At 41.8% G+C, this 15,759-nt stretch overlaps 1 protein-coding gene across 1 annotated transcript in view; it reads left to right on the forward strand.

Annotated features, from left to right (window-relative positions):
- The window catches only part of CC2D2B (coiled-coil and C2 domain containing 2B), a 1,427,481-nt gene that overhangs the window by 111,626 nt on the left and 1,300,096 nt on the right, over positions 1-15,759 (forward strand). The window contains 1 exon segment of the mRNA XM_085622020.1: positions 12,956-13,016. Within this exon segment, the coding sequence (XP_085478146.1) occupies positions 12,956-13,016 (61 nt within the window).

Consider the following 15,759-nt stretch of genomic DNA (forward strand, 5'->3'; position numbering starts at 1 on the left):
CCTGGCAAACTCCGAATAGCTAAGAATTATGAACCAGGTAAGTGCACCTAAGTTGCGCAACATGCACTCCAGCTCACCATGCCAATGAAACCAGTTCTCATTGGTTGCAAGTGGGCACGCCATGAGATTCATCAGGTTGCACACTAGATTCACATATGCTTTGTGAATTTTCTCAGCAAAGTCTCTTGCTGTCATATTTTGAGAGTGCTCCTGATTTCACAATATGTGCAACAGCATATGACAAAACTGAGACTTCATTTTCAAAGAGAAGGTGAAAATGATAAGGAATGTTTTGACTGAATCGCAGATCTTCAGAGTAGTCTAGTTAATCTGTGCTCAGTAATCTCACATGCTGATATGAATATGCGATGTTACATCGCATGCGGTACAACTCTTGCAATTATAACACAGTCATTACAACAACCGCCTTGTTATAACGCATACAATTACATTGCAAATCGTTTCTACAACTTGCTGTAGGGGGCGCGCTGGATTTAGGAATAGTATAATTTACTATTCCAACTCCAGGGTGCGCAACAGTAGGGAAGGTGTTGGAATAGTAAATATACTATTCCTTAGTATAGAGCGCCCCCTACAGCAAGTCGTAGAAACAACTTGCGTTGTAATGATTAGCTTTGTAACAATGCGGTCGTTGTAACAACTGCGTTGTAATCACATGCGTTGTACCGGATGCGATGTAAATGCTGCTTCCCACTGATTTATATCTAAATTTTTGTAGAACAAGTTTTCTTTGTTGAGGTATTCTAATGCTTTCTTTACTTTATCTATACTAACCGATACTTACAACTTTTGTTATTCTTTGCTGGTATACCATTTACTAGAACCACTCGAGGTTCCTCTATTTCTATATCTACACCAAGAGTTTCAATATTCTGTTTAAAATCTAGTCCAGGATACACAACTTTTCCTTTAAGACCATTCACTAATTCACTTGCAGGTAAATTTCTACTTTTTGTCTGCATCCTGACTATTGCTTGAAAACCATCTACTGTTTGAATCAGACTAGTCTCAGACACATTGAGGCCTTCTAGTTCAGTAGGAATTATAAATTTATAACTTATTGTGAATACCGCTAGCTGCCATTTTATTGTCATCTAGTTTGCTTATTCCAATACCTGCACTCTACTTAATTGATGCATACATCAAAGTTGTGTAACAGGGTAACTGTAGACTCTCTCTCACTACTAGGATCACCTACTACTTAATTTACTTCAGGGTAACTTTCAGGTTCAGTACATTAATTTAAATATCTTTTGAAATATATGTAACTTCCGCCAGAGTGCCATGCAAAAGAGCTTTATTCAAAGCTTCTAAATGCAGAGATTGACTTTTCATAAAATACAACCTTCTTAATAGATTGTGCATTCTTGTGTGATGCATAGACAGCATTAAAAACAAGATGAAAAGTACTGTAATATGTCTTTTTAGATAAGCAAGTCAATGAATGTCCTTGTAGATTAGATACTTATCTTACTCTACAAGGATCCAGAGTTTGCAAAATTCGGATATTCTGTTTGAAAGATGGTCTGTGGAATTCTCCTAGGAATACCCTAAACGTGTCAATTGACTCTTGCCTTATGCTACAGTTACTGCTGCACTGCCATTCATATAAAGGAGCGGGACATCACTGTAAAATTTTATTCCTAAATATTTAATCTCTATTTCTAGGTACTAAACTTTTCTTTGGCATGGATGTACATTGTTTCACCTCAGAAAATCGGCCATCTGTATCAACAACAAACTGTAAACTATTGGTTTGAAAGGAGTTTTCTTCATTAAAAGAGAGCTCTCTACTGGAAGTGTGTTTCCACTCTCCTCACACATGCTGCAAATGTTGGACTTATTGATTTGTTGCTTTTGCCAGAACTTTTTTTTAGCAGTGACTAACATGTCTAAAGTTCTCAATCTGTTGAGAATGAGAATAAACAAATTTGTTTTTAGAGCAAAATCCTCATCTACAATACAACCTACCAACTCTTTTTGTTGACCTGTAGCTCCTCTCTTCTTCTCTTGCTTCATTGATTTCATAGCATTATGTACTACGCTTGTGCTACAGAACTTCAGTCGACATTCCTTAAAGTTCTTATTCCCCTCAGAAGAATGGTCATACTTCTTTTTTTTTTATTTGTCCCCTTTAGATGTTCTAGTCAGGCCTACTTTCAATGTGAATGATCCATTATTCTTCCTCACACCTTTAGAAATAACTCTATTTAAAAAAAAAGATTTTAATAAACCTTTGAGTACTCTTACCAACATTACGTTTAAAAAAACCAGGGTGTGTTGGACTTTTATTTGCTTGATTGCAGTATGCATTTCTGTTCTTCTTCCCCTTCTGCTGTTAAGAAGGCATTTACCAATAATTTGAACGCCTGGAGCACCTGGATGAGACCGTAAACAAAATGTGTTCAAACTCTTTATACCTTTATCAATTTAAAGCATTAAATATTTTTATAAAATGCACACAGCATACACTTAATATAATTGCTTCGGTGTGCTTGCTCTATAAAACGCAACATATGTATATAAAAGATGCTTGGCCTACTAATAGGTGATGTTTATGTTGTGAGACTGGCATCTTCATGCGGAGCTTTATTCAGGGCGACAACTGTATGTGAAGAGGTCGGCCCAGTAAAAGGTAGTGTTTATGGGAGGGGACTGCCCACTTTCTCCAGAGCTTTATTTAAGGACACACCTCCATATAGAAGAGGCTTGTCCTACCAGTACAGTATATATGTGTTTGGGGAATTAAGTCTTCAGGCTGAGCTCTGCTCAGAGAGAAAGTTGTGTATAAAAGGAGCTCACCCTAGTGGTTGGTGATCTGTGTAGTTTGGGACTGGCATTTTCATGCAGAAATGTAGAGAAACATCTGTATGTAGAAGAGTCATGCTATGTGTGGTGACGGACTAGAGTCTTCAGACTGAGCAGTATTCAGGAACAACGCTCTATGTAGAAAGTGCATGTCCTAGTAATACTTCATGCCTCTAGTGAGGAACTGACCTCTTGATGCAGAGCTTTCTTTAAGGGGAACCCTTGTATGTAGAGGAGGCTGGGCCTAGTAAAAGGTAATATGTGTTTGGTGGGGGACTGGCCAGTTGCACCTCAGCTTTATTTATGGAGATAACTGTATGTAGAGAAGGATCAGCATAGTAAAAGGTTTTATATGTGCTGGGGGACTGGGTTCATGATGCTGAACTTTGCTTAGAAGGACATTTGTATGTGCAAGGGGCTGGGCCTAATAAAAACTGCTATCTGTCGTTAGATCAGGCCACTTGCTGCAGAACTTTGTTTAAGGAGACACCTTCATGTAGGAGAGGCTTGGCTTACCTATACATGATATGTGTGGTGGGTGGTTAGAGTCTTCAGATGTAGCAGTATTAAGGGATACATTTGTATGTAGAGAAATCCTCATCTAGTAACCCATTCCGTGCTGAGGAAGGAGCGGTTCCGTCCTCAGCCACGGTGGTCGCGTGCTGAAGACTGAACCGTTCTGTCCTCTGCACACAACCAGGAAATCCCTTTGCTGGTTACAGCAGAGGGATTTCCTTTTTATTTTTTCAGCCTCTGGAGCTGGGGAAGAGCTTCCACAGCTGCCTGAGGCAATTTGCTTTCAATGTAATGACGATCGTGTGCATGGCTCGCTGACTTCATTACATTGAAAGTGAAACTGAAATGAGCCGATTCGCTCATTTCACTTTCACTACTTCGGTGCTGACGGGGCTATCTCGGCCCACGAGCACCGAAAAACACGGCAGAGGTATCATTGGAAAGGAGAGAATCTCCCTTTTCCAATTGTACCCTTCCCCAGTGGATCCCTGCTTGGGATCACCACAGGAGGGTGATCTCCTAAGCAGGGATCTACGACTAGACACCTGTGAGGGGGGAACTGCCCCTTGGGCAAGGGCTTTTGCCCCAAAATGTTTTTCAGCCAAATCAGTCTTTCTGCCCCCATACACTTGGCTCACCCACACAAGTGAGGTACCATTTTTATCCAGAGAGCTGGGGAAATGCTGGGTGGTAGGAAATTTGTGCCTGCCAAGTGATCCCACAACTTGCCCAGGGCATTCAATCACTAAATATGAGGAAAATGTTTTGTTTTTTACAAAGTGTGAGGTTAGCAAGGTAATCTGGGTAACAGACCCTGTTGAAAGCCACACAAGTCACCCAATCCTGAATTCCCCTGGGTGTCTTGTTGACCGAGTCCTCTTAAAATTCTACCAACTTTTTAGTAGTCCCTTTTAGGGACACAGAGACTGTAACCAACTTATAAGTGTCAACTGGGATAGCTATATAGATTTACATGTGGGATGTGTACGGTATGTGAATGTATGAATGAGTAGCATGAGTGATGTGTGTTCTCTACCTGGGTTTTTGTTTGGAATAATAATTTTGTATTAGGGATTTGATGTAAACATAGGAAATGTATTATTTTGCTAATGTCACAAATGAATATTGACACCAAAAAAAAAGGATAATTTCAAAACATAAAAAAAAAGTAAAGAAATACATTATAGTGGCAAATTGATTTGTTTGTTCAAAAGACCATGTTTCTTTACATGTTTTAATAGTAGTTTGATAATTATAAGAAATAATATATAGGTCGTGAGGGAGCTTTATTTGTTGGATTGTTTATCTTTGTTTCCCCTCTTCTCCCTGACCTTTTGGAAAAGTAAATTGTTTAGAGGGTGTCCCAATATTTTTTGCATTGTTTTCAGAAATGTACATGTTTGCTAGGTTTCCCTAGGTGCCGGGTGAGCTAGGGCCGTTTGCTGTCACAGGCACTAAGTCTACCCACACAAGTGAGGTACCATTTTATCGAGAGCCTTGGGGTAATGCAGGATGGAAGGAAGTTTGTGGCTCCTCTCAAATTACAGAGCTTTCCATCACTAAAATGTGAGGAAAATGTGATTTTTTAGACAAATTGTGAGGTTTGCAAGGGATTCTGGGTAACAGAACCTGGTGAGTGCCACACAAGTCACCCCATCCTGGATTTCCCTGGGTGTCTTGTTTTCAAAAATGTATAGGTTGGCTAGGTTTCCCTAGGTGCCAGCTGAGCTAGGGCCCAAATTCCACAGCTAGGCACATTACAAAAAAAGGGTCAGTTTTCAGTGCAAAAATGCTATGTGTCCACATTGTGTTTTGGGCCATTTCCTGTGGCAGGCACTAGACCTACCCACAGAAGTGAGGTCCCATTTTTATTGGGCAACTTAGGGGAACACAGAATAGTAGAACAAGTGTTATTACCAGTTGTCCTTCTATGCGTTTCTGCCTTCCAAATGTTAGACAATGTGTAAAAAAGAAGTCATTCCGAAAAATGCCCTCTAATTCACATGCTCCTATGGGTAACCGCAAATTCAGAGATGTGCAAATTACCAATGCTTTTAAATTCCCTATCTTATTCACATTTCGGAAATACATACGTTTTCTTGAAACCTATTTTTCACCCTATTTTTTACCAAACGAATTGTTGTATACATGGTACACAATGAAAAACCATTGCAAGGTGCAGCTCAGTTATTAGCTCTGGGTACCTTTTGGTTCTTGGTGAACCTACAAACCCTATTTATACCCGCAACAGAAGGGTCCAGCAGATGTAATGGTATATTTCTTTAGAAGAAGTTGCAGGTGAAAACATAGGCACAAATGGCTGTTTTTTTCAACTCAATTTCAATATTAGTTTATTTCAACTGTTACTTTCTATAGGAAAACCTTGAAGGATCTACACAATGACAGAATTTTGTCTACTTTTCATCAATGTTTAGCTTTCTGGGATCCATTATTGGTTTCAGACCCATTTCTACCACTAACTTGAAGGAGGTTGAAATCACGAAAAATAGGCTGTGTCCCAGTAAAATGCCAAACCTGTGTAGAAAATTTAGTTTTTCTGACAAAAGTCTGCCTGTTGCTGAAAGCTGGGAAGATAATGATTTTAGCACTGCAAACCTTTTGTTGATACAATTTGCAGGGAGCAAACCAGACGCTTTCTTCTGCAGCACTTTTTTCCCATTTTTCCCAAGAAAACCAAAATGTAACTGTATTGTGACAAATTTCTTGGTCCCCTCTAGGAGAATTCCCAAACACTGGGTACCTTTAGAATCCTCAGGATTTTGGGAAAAAAAAGGATGCACATTTGGCTTGGATACCTTATGGGGCCTAAGCTCGAAGTACCCCACATATCCAAAAAAGGCTTAGCACGGGGGGCTCGAACGCCTAGCAGCGACAAGGTTAATACTGCATGCGTCTAGTAAGGGACTGATTTCTTGATGCAGAGCTTTCTTTAGGAGATGGTTTTTTGTAGAAGAGGCTTGGCTTACTAAAAGGTAATGTGGGTTTGGTGGGGGATTTACCATAGCTTGTTTTACATGTGGTTTTCACCCTAAACAGAGGTCATCATGCAAATGCTAGTCCCCCACTACACACATCACCTATTAATTATCCAAGCCTCTTCTAAATACATCTGTAACTCTGAACATAGCTCATGATGGAGACACCTGTTCAGTACCACACACAACACTTATTAGATTTTCAAAGCTCTTCAACATCAAGTTTTCACTTTGAACAGTCCTATTTATAGATAAGCAAGTCTCCCTCCAAACAAATCACCTAACAGGTGGCCATCCCTCTGCTACATAAAAACGTATTAATGCTGAGATTTTTTGCAGAGAGTATATCATCCTACGATTAGATTGCATTAATTAAAAACTATGTAGAACTATGTTTTTTTAAATGTTTCACACCCTTTTTATACAACAACTTTTTATTACACCAATTTCTTTTCCTGTTGTATGTTTATCTTTAGCACACATTATTACAAACTACACACTAACTATTGTTAAGTTTAAACCTGAAGCTTAACACATATACCTACATATTTTTTCAATGTAAATTGACTCACACTATTCACCCATAAAAAATACAGAAAAATAAGACATATTTTTTCTATACACTTCATTCATCAGGAGTAGTGGAAATCAATAGCATTAATATACAATAAGGGTGTAAACATGTTAGCTCATAATAGTTCCTGTGAGGTGCTACACAATGTTTTGAATATGCAGCCACTTATACAATAAGAGAAATACAGATCTATATTGACCTATGGTTTCCCCCTGCATGTATTAAGTGCATAAAACATTTAGCCCAAATTCACCTTATTGTACGTCTTGCAAGTGTAGAAAATGTACTCTCAATTCAAATATCTGAAGAAGTTGTTCATTTAATGTAGTTAGCTGAAGAGTATTGCACCACATTAAAAAAGCATACTTCTGTAGACCAGAAGCAACAGAGAGTTCACCTCCTGCACTTCCTCACCAGCCAGAAATAAACTCAAAAGGAAAAGGTTATGCATGGGGTATGTGTATCTGTACCTGTAGCATTGAACCCATCACCGAATCACAAAGCAGCCTTTTTTAATTTTTTTACTGGGAATAGTCACTATTGGTTGAACCTCATATAACCTCTCTTTACATCTTGAACTGGATTTCACGGAGCCACTGCAAAGTTCAGTCTGCAGGCTTCACTATGTGAAGCTTATAGGGCCGGTGGTAAGTTTGCCCCTCCGGTATATTTTTGCGACGGATTAGCACATCAATTGAACACCCTTAAAAAGAGTACAACACTAAAGGAAAGGGAGAGATAAGCTATTTTCATCCATTCCTATTCTCCCCCTGCAACTTCAAAATTGACCAGCATACAGTGTCTACCCATTTACTTGCTTAATTTACAATATCAATGTGCACTCTCCATTACACTCTTCCCATACACTTTTTGGCAAGCACAGTTTCCATGGCAACTGATTTGAAAATCCTTGTAAGGAAAATTCAGGTCAAAAGTTCGGAAAGCTTTGATTATTCAGCATGCCTGGGTAAGAATCTCATTGGAAGTAACCCTCCACAGTTATAAACCTATTATAGCTACCATAAGTGTAATAATATTTCTCACCCAATCAGAATACTTAGTTAGATAGCATTTATTGACTACACTACTCCTACGTCAGCCAACGACAACTTTTCAGGGGCTTTTTTGTAATTCTCTTCACTATCAAAACTGTTAGTGAACATTTCTCCTTCTGCTACTGACCTTTGACGTATCCAACTCCTGCATACCAGCATCATGTTTAATGTGTGAATTGTGGGTCACAGCTTTGTCGTTTGGGGAAGAGAGAATGCCAAAAATGGTGGCATTAACAGAAATCTGGGATTTCCCCAAGTGGCCTTACTTGGATTGGCAACTGAGGTATGAAGTGGCATCAATTGTTGCCTATGATTGAGGGCATTTTGTATTGTGAGCACCCAGATCTCATGATTGTGGATTGTGGTGTCAACAATCTGGCAAAATCACAAGGGTTTGACTCGAAATCCAAATGAAGGAGACATTGACAACATTGATGACTCTCTTTCCTTACAATACCTTTGTATATTCCAACATATGTTAAAGACAGAAGTGGCAGTGGTCATCTCAGTTTTTTCCAAAGATTAATAAATCTAAGAGACATGTCAACAAAACAATTTCAGTATTTCTCCTTGACCATATGGTGTGGTTCATTGACAACAATAATATCTGTATTGACATACCAGGGGTATACCGAAACGACTGAGTCCATTTTACAGTAGAAGGGAACTGGATCTTCCTAACAACATTAAGGAATGTTTCCAGCTCTTGTTATAAGAGTATATAACGCACCATAAACACAAAGGCTCTTTTCAGAGCCACCCAATACACAAATTACATCATTTCATTTTTCAAAATGATTTTACTTATGTATGTATTTACTGAATCTGCGGATCCACTGTGATGCCGATACCGGGTGCACTAACCTTTATTGGGGCAATAATGCACCACGGTGGCTCTGCAGATCCAATCACACTTTATTTAAAAAAATATATACATCATATTCCAAGTGTGTCTGGATGGGTGTGTACGTGTGTGTGTGTGTCCAAGAGAATGTGTGACTGAATGTGTAAGGATCTTTGTGTGGCTGTGTGTGTAGAAGTGAGTGCATATGTGCTTGTCCTTGGTTGTGTCTCTGTGTGAGAGTGTGCCTGCTGGGTGGAATTATTAGCATGTGCATACCTATGTGTACAAGAGAATTTGAGTGGAGCTTTGTGTTGGTGTATGTGTGGGTATGTATGTGACTATATGTGTGTGTGTGGTGGACTGTATCTTTATGTGTGTATTTGTCTGATTAGGTGTGTGTGTATGTATACAGATTTCCCAGTAACCATTTGAAAATATCGTTATAGCTGTGTGTATACGTCACTATAAGTGTCTATGTTTGAGTGTTTATGTAAGTATGGGGTTGTATGAGTGTGTGTATGCATGTGAGTGTGTGGGATTGTGTGAGTCCGTATGTCTCTATGGAGGATTTTGTGTGTGTATCAGGGGTTTATCTGTTTGCAATCTGTGTGTGGGCTGTAGTGTGGATGTATGTGTGAGTGTATCTGTGATGTTATATCTGTGTGTGACTGTGTTTAAGGCTTTGTGGGTGTGAGTTTGTTAGTGTGTCTATAAGGTTGTGTGGGTATCATTGTGTGTGGGAGGCTGCACGTGTGTGATTGTGTGTGTGGCATTGTATGGCTTTGTGTGAGTGCATGTCTGTGGGGTTGTGTGGGTGTATATGTGAGTATGTACGTGGTGGGGGTTGTGTGAGTGTGTGTATGCATATGTGTATTGAATTGTGTTGATGTGTATGCATGTCTTTAGGGTAGTGTGGGTGGTTATAGTGTTTTAATGAGGTTGTGTTTGTATCTCACTGTGTGTGTGTGGGTGACTGTGTGGCTTTGTGTGAGCATGTGTGCATGTGCAGCGTTGTGTGAGTATATATGTTGGATTGTATTAGTATATGTATGTGTGTCTGTGTATGGGATTTTGTGAGTGTGCCTGTTTGGGGTTGGTTGGGTATGTGTGAGTTTGTGTAGGTGTATGTGTGTGTAGGTTTGTGTGTAAGTCTGTGTGTGCAGTTGTATGGATGTGCATGTGTGTGTGTAAGGTTCTGTCTGTGTGTGACTGTGTTTGGGAACGTTGTGTCTGTGTGGGGAGTCTCATGGGTGTATGTGTGTGGTTTTTTTTTGTGTGTCTCTGTGAGTGTGGAGTAGTTGGGTGTTTGTGGGATTGTGTGTAAGTGTGTGTGGGGGTTGTATTGATGTGTGTGTCTGTGGAGTTGTGTGTGTGAGTATGTGTTTATGGGGTTGAATGGGGGTGTGTGCATAAGAGTATGTGGGGGTAGAGTGAATGTGTGTCGGGTTGTGTTGGATATGTGTGCAGGGTTGTGTGTGAGTAGGGTGGTGTCTGTGTGTAGATGTGTCTGTATGTGTCAGTGTGAGATTTAGTGGATGTGTATGGGGTTTTGTGTGTCTGTGGTTATCTCTGAGATGGTAAATATGTTTCTCTGTGTGTGCATGTGTATGTGTATTAGACCTGTAAGCCTTAGGGTGGTCTTTCCCAAACGTTTTGCTTGTTTGGCTCATTTTTTTGCTAATCTATTTTTGTTGGCCTTAGGACTCTGGGCTTTTACCACTGCTAACCAATGCTAGAGTGCATGTGCTCACTCCCCTAAATATGGCAACATTGGCGTATCTACAATTGGCATATTTAATTTACTTGTAAGTCCTTAGCAAAGTGCACTATATGTGTCCAGAGCCTGTAAATTAAATGCTACTAGTGGACCTGCAGAACTGTTGGTGCCACCCACTTAAGTAGCCCTTTAAGCATGTATCCGTCCTGCCGCTGCAGAGCCTGTTTGTGCAGTTTGACTGCCATGTCGACTTGCCATTTAAAACCCTTTGCCAAGCCTTAAACTCCCCTTTTATTACATATAAGTCACCCCTAAGGTAGGCCATAGGTAGCCTATAGGGCAGGGTGCTGTGTAAGTGAAAGGCAGAACATATGCTTTTTAGTTTGACATGTCATGGTTCTAAAAAACTTACACATTCATTTTTCACTACTGTGATGCCTACCCCTCTCATAGGTTAACTTTGGGGATTCCTTAATACATGTACTAAGTGTAATTCCTGATTGAGAAGAAGTAGAACAGTCATGTTCGGTACCTATGGACTTGTGATGATAAATCCTTTGTAATGGTAAAGTTGGATTTATGATTGCAACTTTAAAAATTCCACTTTTAGAAAGTTGGCATTTTTTTGCTCCTTAGCCCTGTTGGCTTCTGTCTGTCTCCAATACACATCTGGGTTGGGTGACAGCTGGGCTTTGTTCATTCCTCTAGACAGTCACTCACAAAGGGAGTTTACGTGTTGCTGATGGGCCATTCGCATCCTGGTGGGCCATTAACATCTTGATGGGTCATCCAGGGCAGGATGGGGAGAAGACCTGACACTTGCACCTGAATAAGGCTGTGCCTGTCTCCTCACAAAGAACTGCATACCCCCCTGTAGTCTGTCTGGAGCCAGGACAGCAAAGGGAGGACCCGTTTGCACTTCAAAGCACCTCTTTGAAGTCTCCCTAACTTCAAAGGCACCACTGGGAACTGGACATCTGACCCCACCACATCAGTACACTTCTGGACCTGTGGATACTCTGCCAGGAAGAAGGACTGCTGTGCTGTTAAAGGACTGCCACTCTGCCACACTGCTGCTATGGAAGAACTGCTTTTCTGCTGTGATGACCTGCCTGTTGCTCACTGTGCCCGGGTGAGAGGGATTGGACATACACCATTTGAGCCCAGAGTGACTACAATGACTTGTCTACTTGCCTCCTGTTCTGCAGTTTCAGAGACATCATAGACAGTATCCAACTCTGCCAACTGTGAGTTCTAACCTGCCAAGTGGTGCCAATCCAGTACTGGGCCCTTGGAAGTGAGTTGTCCTGTGGTTCAGCATCAAAATCTACGCAGTGCCTACTTTGCGCCAGTCAGAACCGATGCATTCTGCTTGACACTGATGCATCGCCACTTCGAGGACACCGCAGCGCTGGCTGCGTGGTTTAACGACAACGCATTGCTTTCATCGCTGACAGGTCAACGACAACGCATTGCCTAACTGGGCGACACAGAAGCAAATCATCGCCTAAAATCCGACAGATCAATGATGATGCATCACCGTTGACGGCTCCTCGCAGTTGCTCCTTGAGGTCGACGCTTCCTCCGTGAAGGTACTATTTTCAGTGTGGTGGGGGTAATCATATAAAAAAGGCACTTTCCTACACTTGGCATCTGATAAGAAGGTGATTTTTCAGCATTTGTTTGAGGTGACTATTCAAACTTTGGGGCCATTTCCTGAGAAAGTGCGATCAACTGTATTGTTTTTGAAAAGCAGAACTTCTAGCATAAGGTTGTGTTTGCTTTTGGCTTGTCAGAATCCTTTTGAGACATTCAGCTTGTGTGCGTGATATTATATTGCTTTCTGCCTGCATTGGTACATCACAATGATATTATTATTTGTGTAAATGAAAGCTGAAACTTTCTTTATCAGGCCTAGTTTTAGATCTATTTCTTGATCCAGTCTGTGCTACTGAGCATATCCCAAAGTCCGTTCATCATTTAGTTTAGCCATCTTGAAGACCATTACTGATCCTACCTCTAATGGAATACAAAAAAGTGATGCACTGGTTGTGCCTTTTCAATGTCAAATTCAGAGAGGTTTGCAAGGTATAAAGTTCAAAAACATAAAAAATGTGTTTCCTTGTCCATAAATTAAACTATCAATTTACACAACACGCATTGTATTTGCATTTAATATGGTTAAGTGTCTATTATGAAGTGTAGTCTAGTGCCCTTTGTTTTCATGACCCTTTTATTTGCAGATTGTATATTTCACTCTTTAGGGTGTGGTTGTGTGCCTTCACATTTCTACTTTTACTGACATCAAAATTCTAAATGAGTACTCTCTGTTTGTAAGAAATTCAACCCAGAACACTTACATTGATGTTTTGTTTGAGATTTATTTTGACTAAATCCTATAAACATAGATCTGTTTTTATCTAGCTTTCTGATGCTGATGAGCAAGTCAAATTTATACATGAACTAGAAGTGAACCATGGAAAAGGTATGAGCTCTCAATTAAAGAGTCATTATTGTAAATACTGTTTTATAATTGCAAGACTATTTTATTGTGGACTCATCTACTTGTCTAATCAACTATTACTCCTCAATACCAAAAAATACTAGAGACCCTAACAAACTCCCCTCACATCTGCCTGATGCAACCATTACTAAAAGCTAAAATCCAGGGAATTACATTGCTTGTGACAGAACATTTTCATTTAAATAGGAACAATGTAAAAAATGAAAAACATTTCCTGTGGATTAAAACTAACAATGCAGTAGAAGGCCTTTGGTGCTATCACAGAAGGGGCCGCATGTTAAGTGGATTATACATTTTATCTAAAGCCAGGACTGTGTTATGTTTGGGATGTGGAACATCCCACTTAGTCCTGTGAGGAAGGGGGGATTTGCTAAGCACCCAATCACGCATGAGCGGGATCGGCTGAGCTCATGACATGTGGGGAGAGTTAATAAAAAGGCACGGGCCCAGACCTCGTGGTCAGAGCCACGCTGGGATATCTGTGTCCATGTAATTACTTCTAGCTCGCTGCGCTCCTTATGCCACACTATTTCCAAGATTGGCGATGAGTGGGAGTTGTATTGTTTTGTCCTCTGCTGTTGCAGTGCCTCATTGTAAGTTGCCCGGTGACATACGTGGGCTGTTGGGGAGCGCTGTTCTGCTGCTCCAGGTAATCGTGGCTCCCGCGATCTGACAGCTCTTGTGCCTGTGTGGCACGCTGTCCATCGTGTTGCCGGTTGAGCGAGGGGGGTGTCCTGGCTCTTTTTTTCACGAGTCTGCTTGGTAGCTCCCTCTTCCTGTCTCTCCCTGCCGTGTGGACTCGGGCAGCTGCTTGTACCTTTCCAGGCAGGCTGCTCAATCTCCTTGTGCCCCTCAGAGGGTGGGATTACTGTTCCTACAACCCAAGAACCAGCATATAAGTCACCACAGAACACTCCATGCTGAGGGGTCCACCGTGGTGACTGTTCTACTATATGTGGTATTGTGACACCTAGGAGGTTGCCTGCTACATGGTGGGTCTCCTGCTGCCTACTTCTTGAAGTAAGAGATAATTGTCTTGCCGTGGGATGCACCCCCTCTCCAGTACAGAGGAGGGGTAACATGGTGGATACTAGCATTCCTGCGCTGGATACCACTCACCACTGAAGGTGTGCGCTCTCTGCCGCGGGTGGTTTGCCTTCTCATTGCAGTTTTGACTGTGTTGGGGAGGCCTCCATGCTATTTTCATTCCCTTGCCCAGCGGATACCTGTGACAGTGGCAATGGCTTCAGTACCAGCACTTGAACCTTTTGTTGTGGAGGGTCCCCCATCTTTGCAGGCGGTGCGCTGGAAAGACTGGGTCGAGAGACTCGAAAACTATTTTGCTGCAGTTGCTTTAGGAAATAATAGACGTCATCCCATGTTCCTGCACTTAGGTGGTGCTACCATTAACAAACTAGCAAAATTGGTATTGGAGGATTGTCCGCCATTTACATATGCCACAATGAAACGAGCCCTCACTGCATATTTTGGACCGCTTGCGAATCATGACTACAAGCGGTTCCTCCTACGCCACCCAGACAGCTCCCTGAAGAGTCAGTAGACACTTTCTATGCTCACCTAAAAGAAATCGCAAGTACCTGCACATTGCCTGAAGCAGATGATGAAATTCCCGCCCAGTTTATACAGGGCTGCATATTTGTCAACCTGAGGGAAAATATTATCCAGGTCCTAGGTATTTCCATGGTGGATATGTTCATGCACATGAAATCAGCTCTACAGTGACAAGTAAAAACTGAGCCTGTAAAAAAGGCCCGTCCCACGCCGGCTATGAACGCCAGAGTGTGTTACACGTGCGGGGTCCCTATCCTCATCAAGGGTCATGCCCTGCTCAGAGGAAATGATGCTCTGCCTGCAACAAACAAAATTATTTTTCCAAAGTGTGTCATTCCTCTGCTCCGTCAAAGACACAAAAATCTAAGACAGTAAATATCATGCGGACCCCAGCGATCCAAGATGATAAAGAGGACATGGATGACGATGACGTGGAGGGGGCAATACATGTCATACATGCGATGACGCCCGACGTCCCAGATGGCGTATACCAAAATGCACAGTCCTTTTGTCTGGCCACCAGATCCCGGCCTTAATCGACAAGCGTCCATAATCATTCTTGCGCAGTCCGTCCTGAAGACTCGCCCAACACAGCCTGTCCTGCTCCCATGGCCACACAAGTGTTCCCATATGGGTCGTCCACACAGCTTCCACTGGCTTAGGTTTTCACTACGGAGTGCATGACTCCTACTCAATCCATGCCAAGGTCTTTGTCACCAAAAATGGTTCAGGGATGCTGCTGAGTTGATCTCGTTTGCTTTCAGCATACATTTAGGAAGTGTGGATGATCTGGTGGCTGAATTCTCAACACTATTCCAAGGCATTGGGTGTTTAACCCGTTGACCGTGGCACGAATTCCGCCGCGGTGTTGGCAAAATAATGAGTGGACGGGGTTCGGATGGCCCCCGGCCGTCCTCCGCACACCCCCACTGTGACGTCGGATGGCAGGGGGCCGTCCGACGCATGCAAGGCGTTAAAGGACCATTTAATTCACCTCCACATAGATGAGTCAATACAGCCGGTCACGCTGCAGCATCGCTGGGTGGCATTCTATCTGTGCCCAAAGGTGGAGGAGGAGTTGCGAGAATTGGAGCAGGCAGACATCATTGAGAGGGTGGATAGGCCTACGCCA

Source organism: Triturus cristatus, chromosome 1_2 (assembly GCF_964204655.1).
Source record: "Triturus cristatus chromosome 1_2, aTriCri1.1, whole genome shotgun sequence".
In the NCBI taxonomy this organism is placed as follows: Eukaryota; Metazoa; Chordata; class Amphibia; order Caudata; family Salamandridae; genus Triturus; species Triturus cristatus.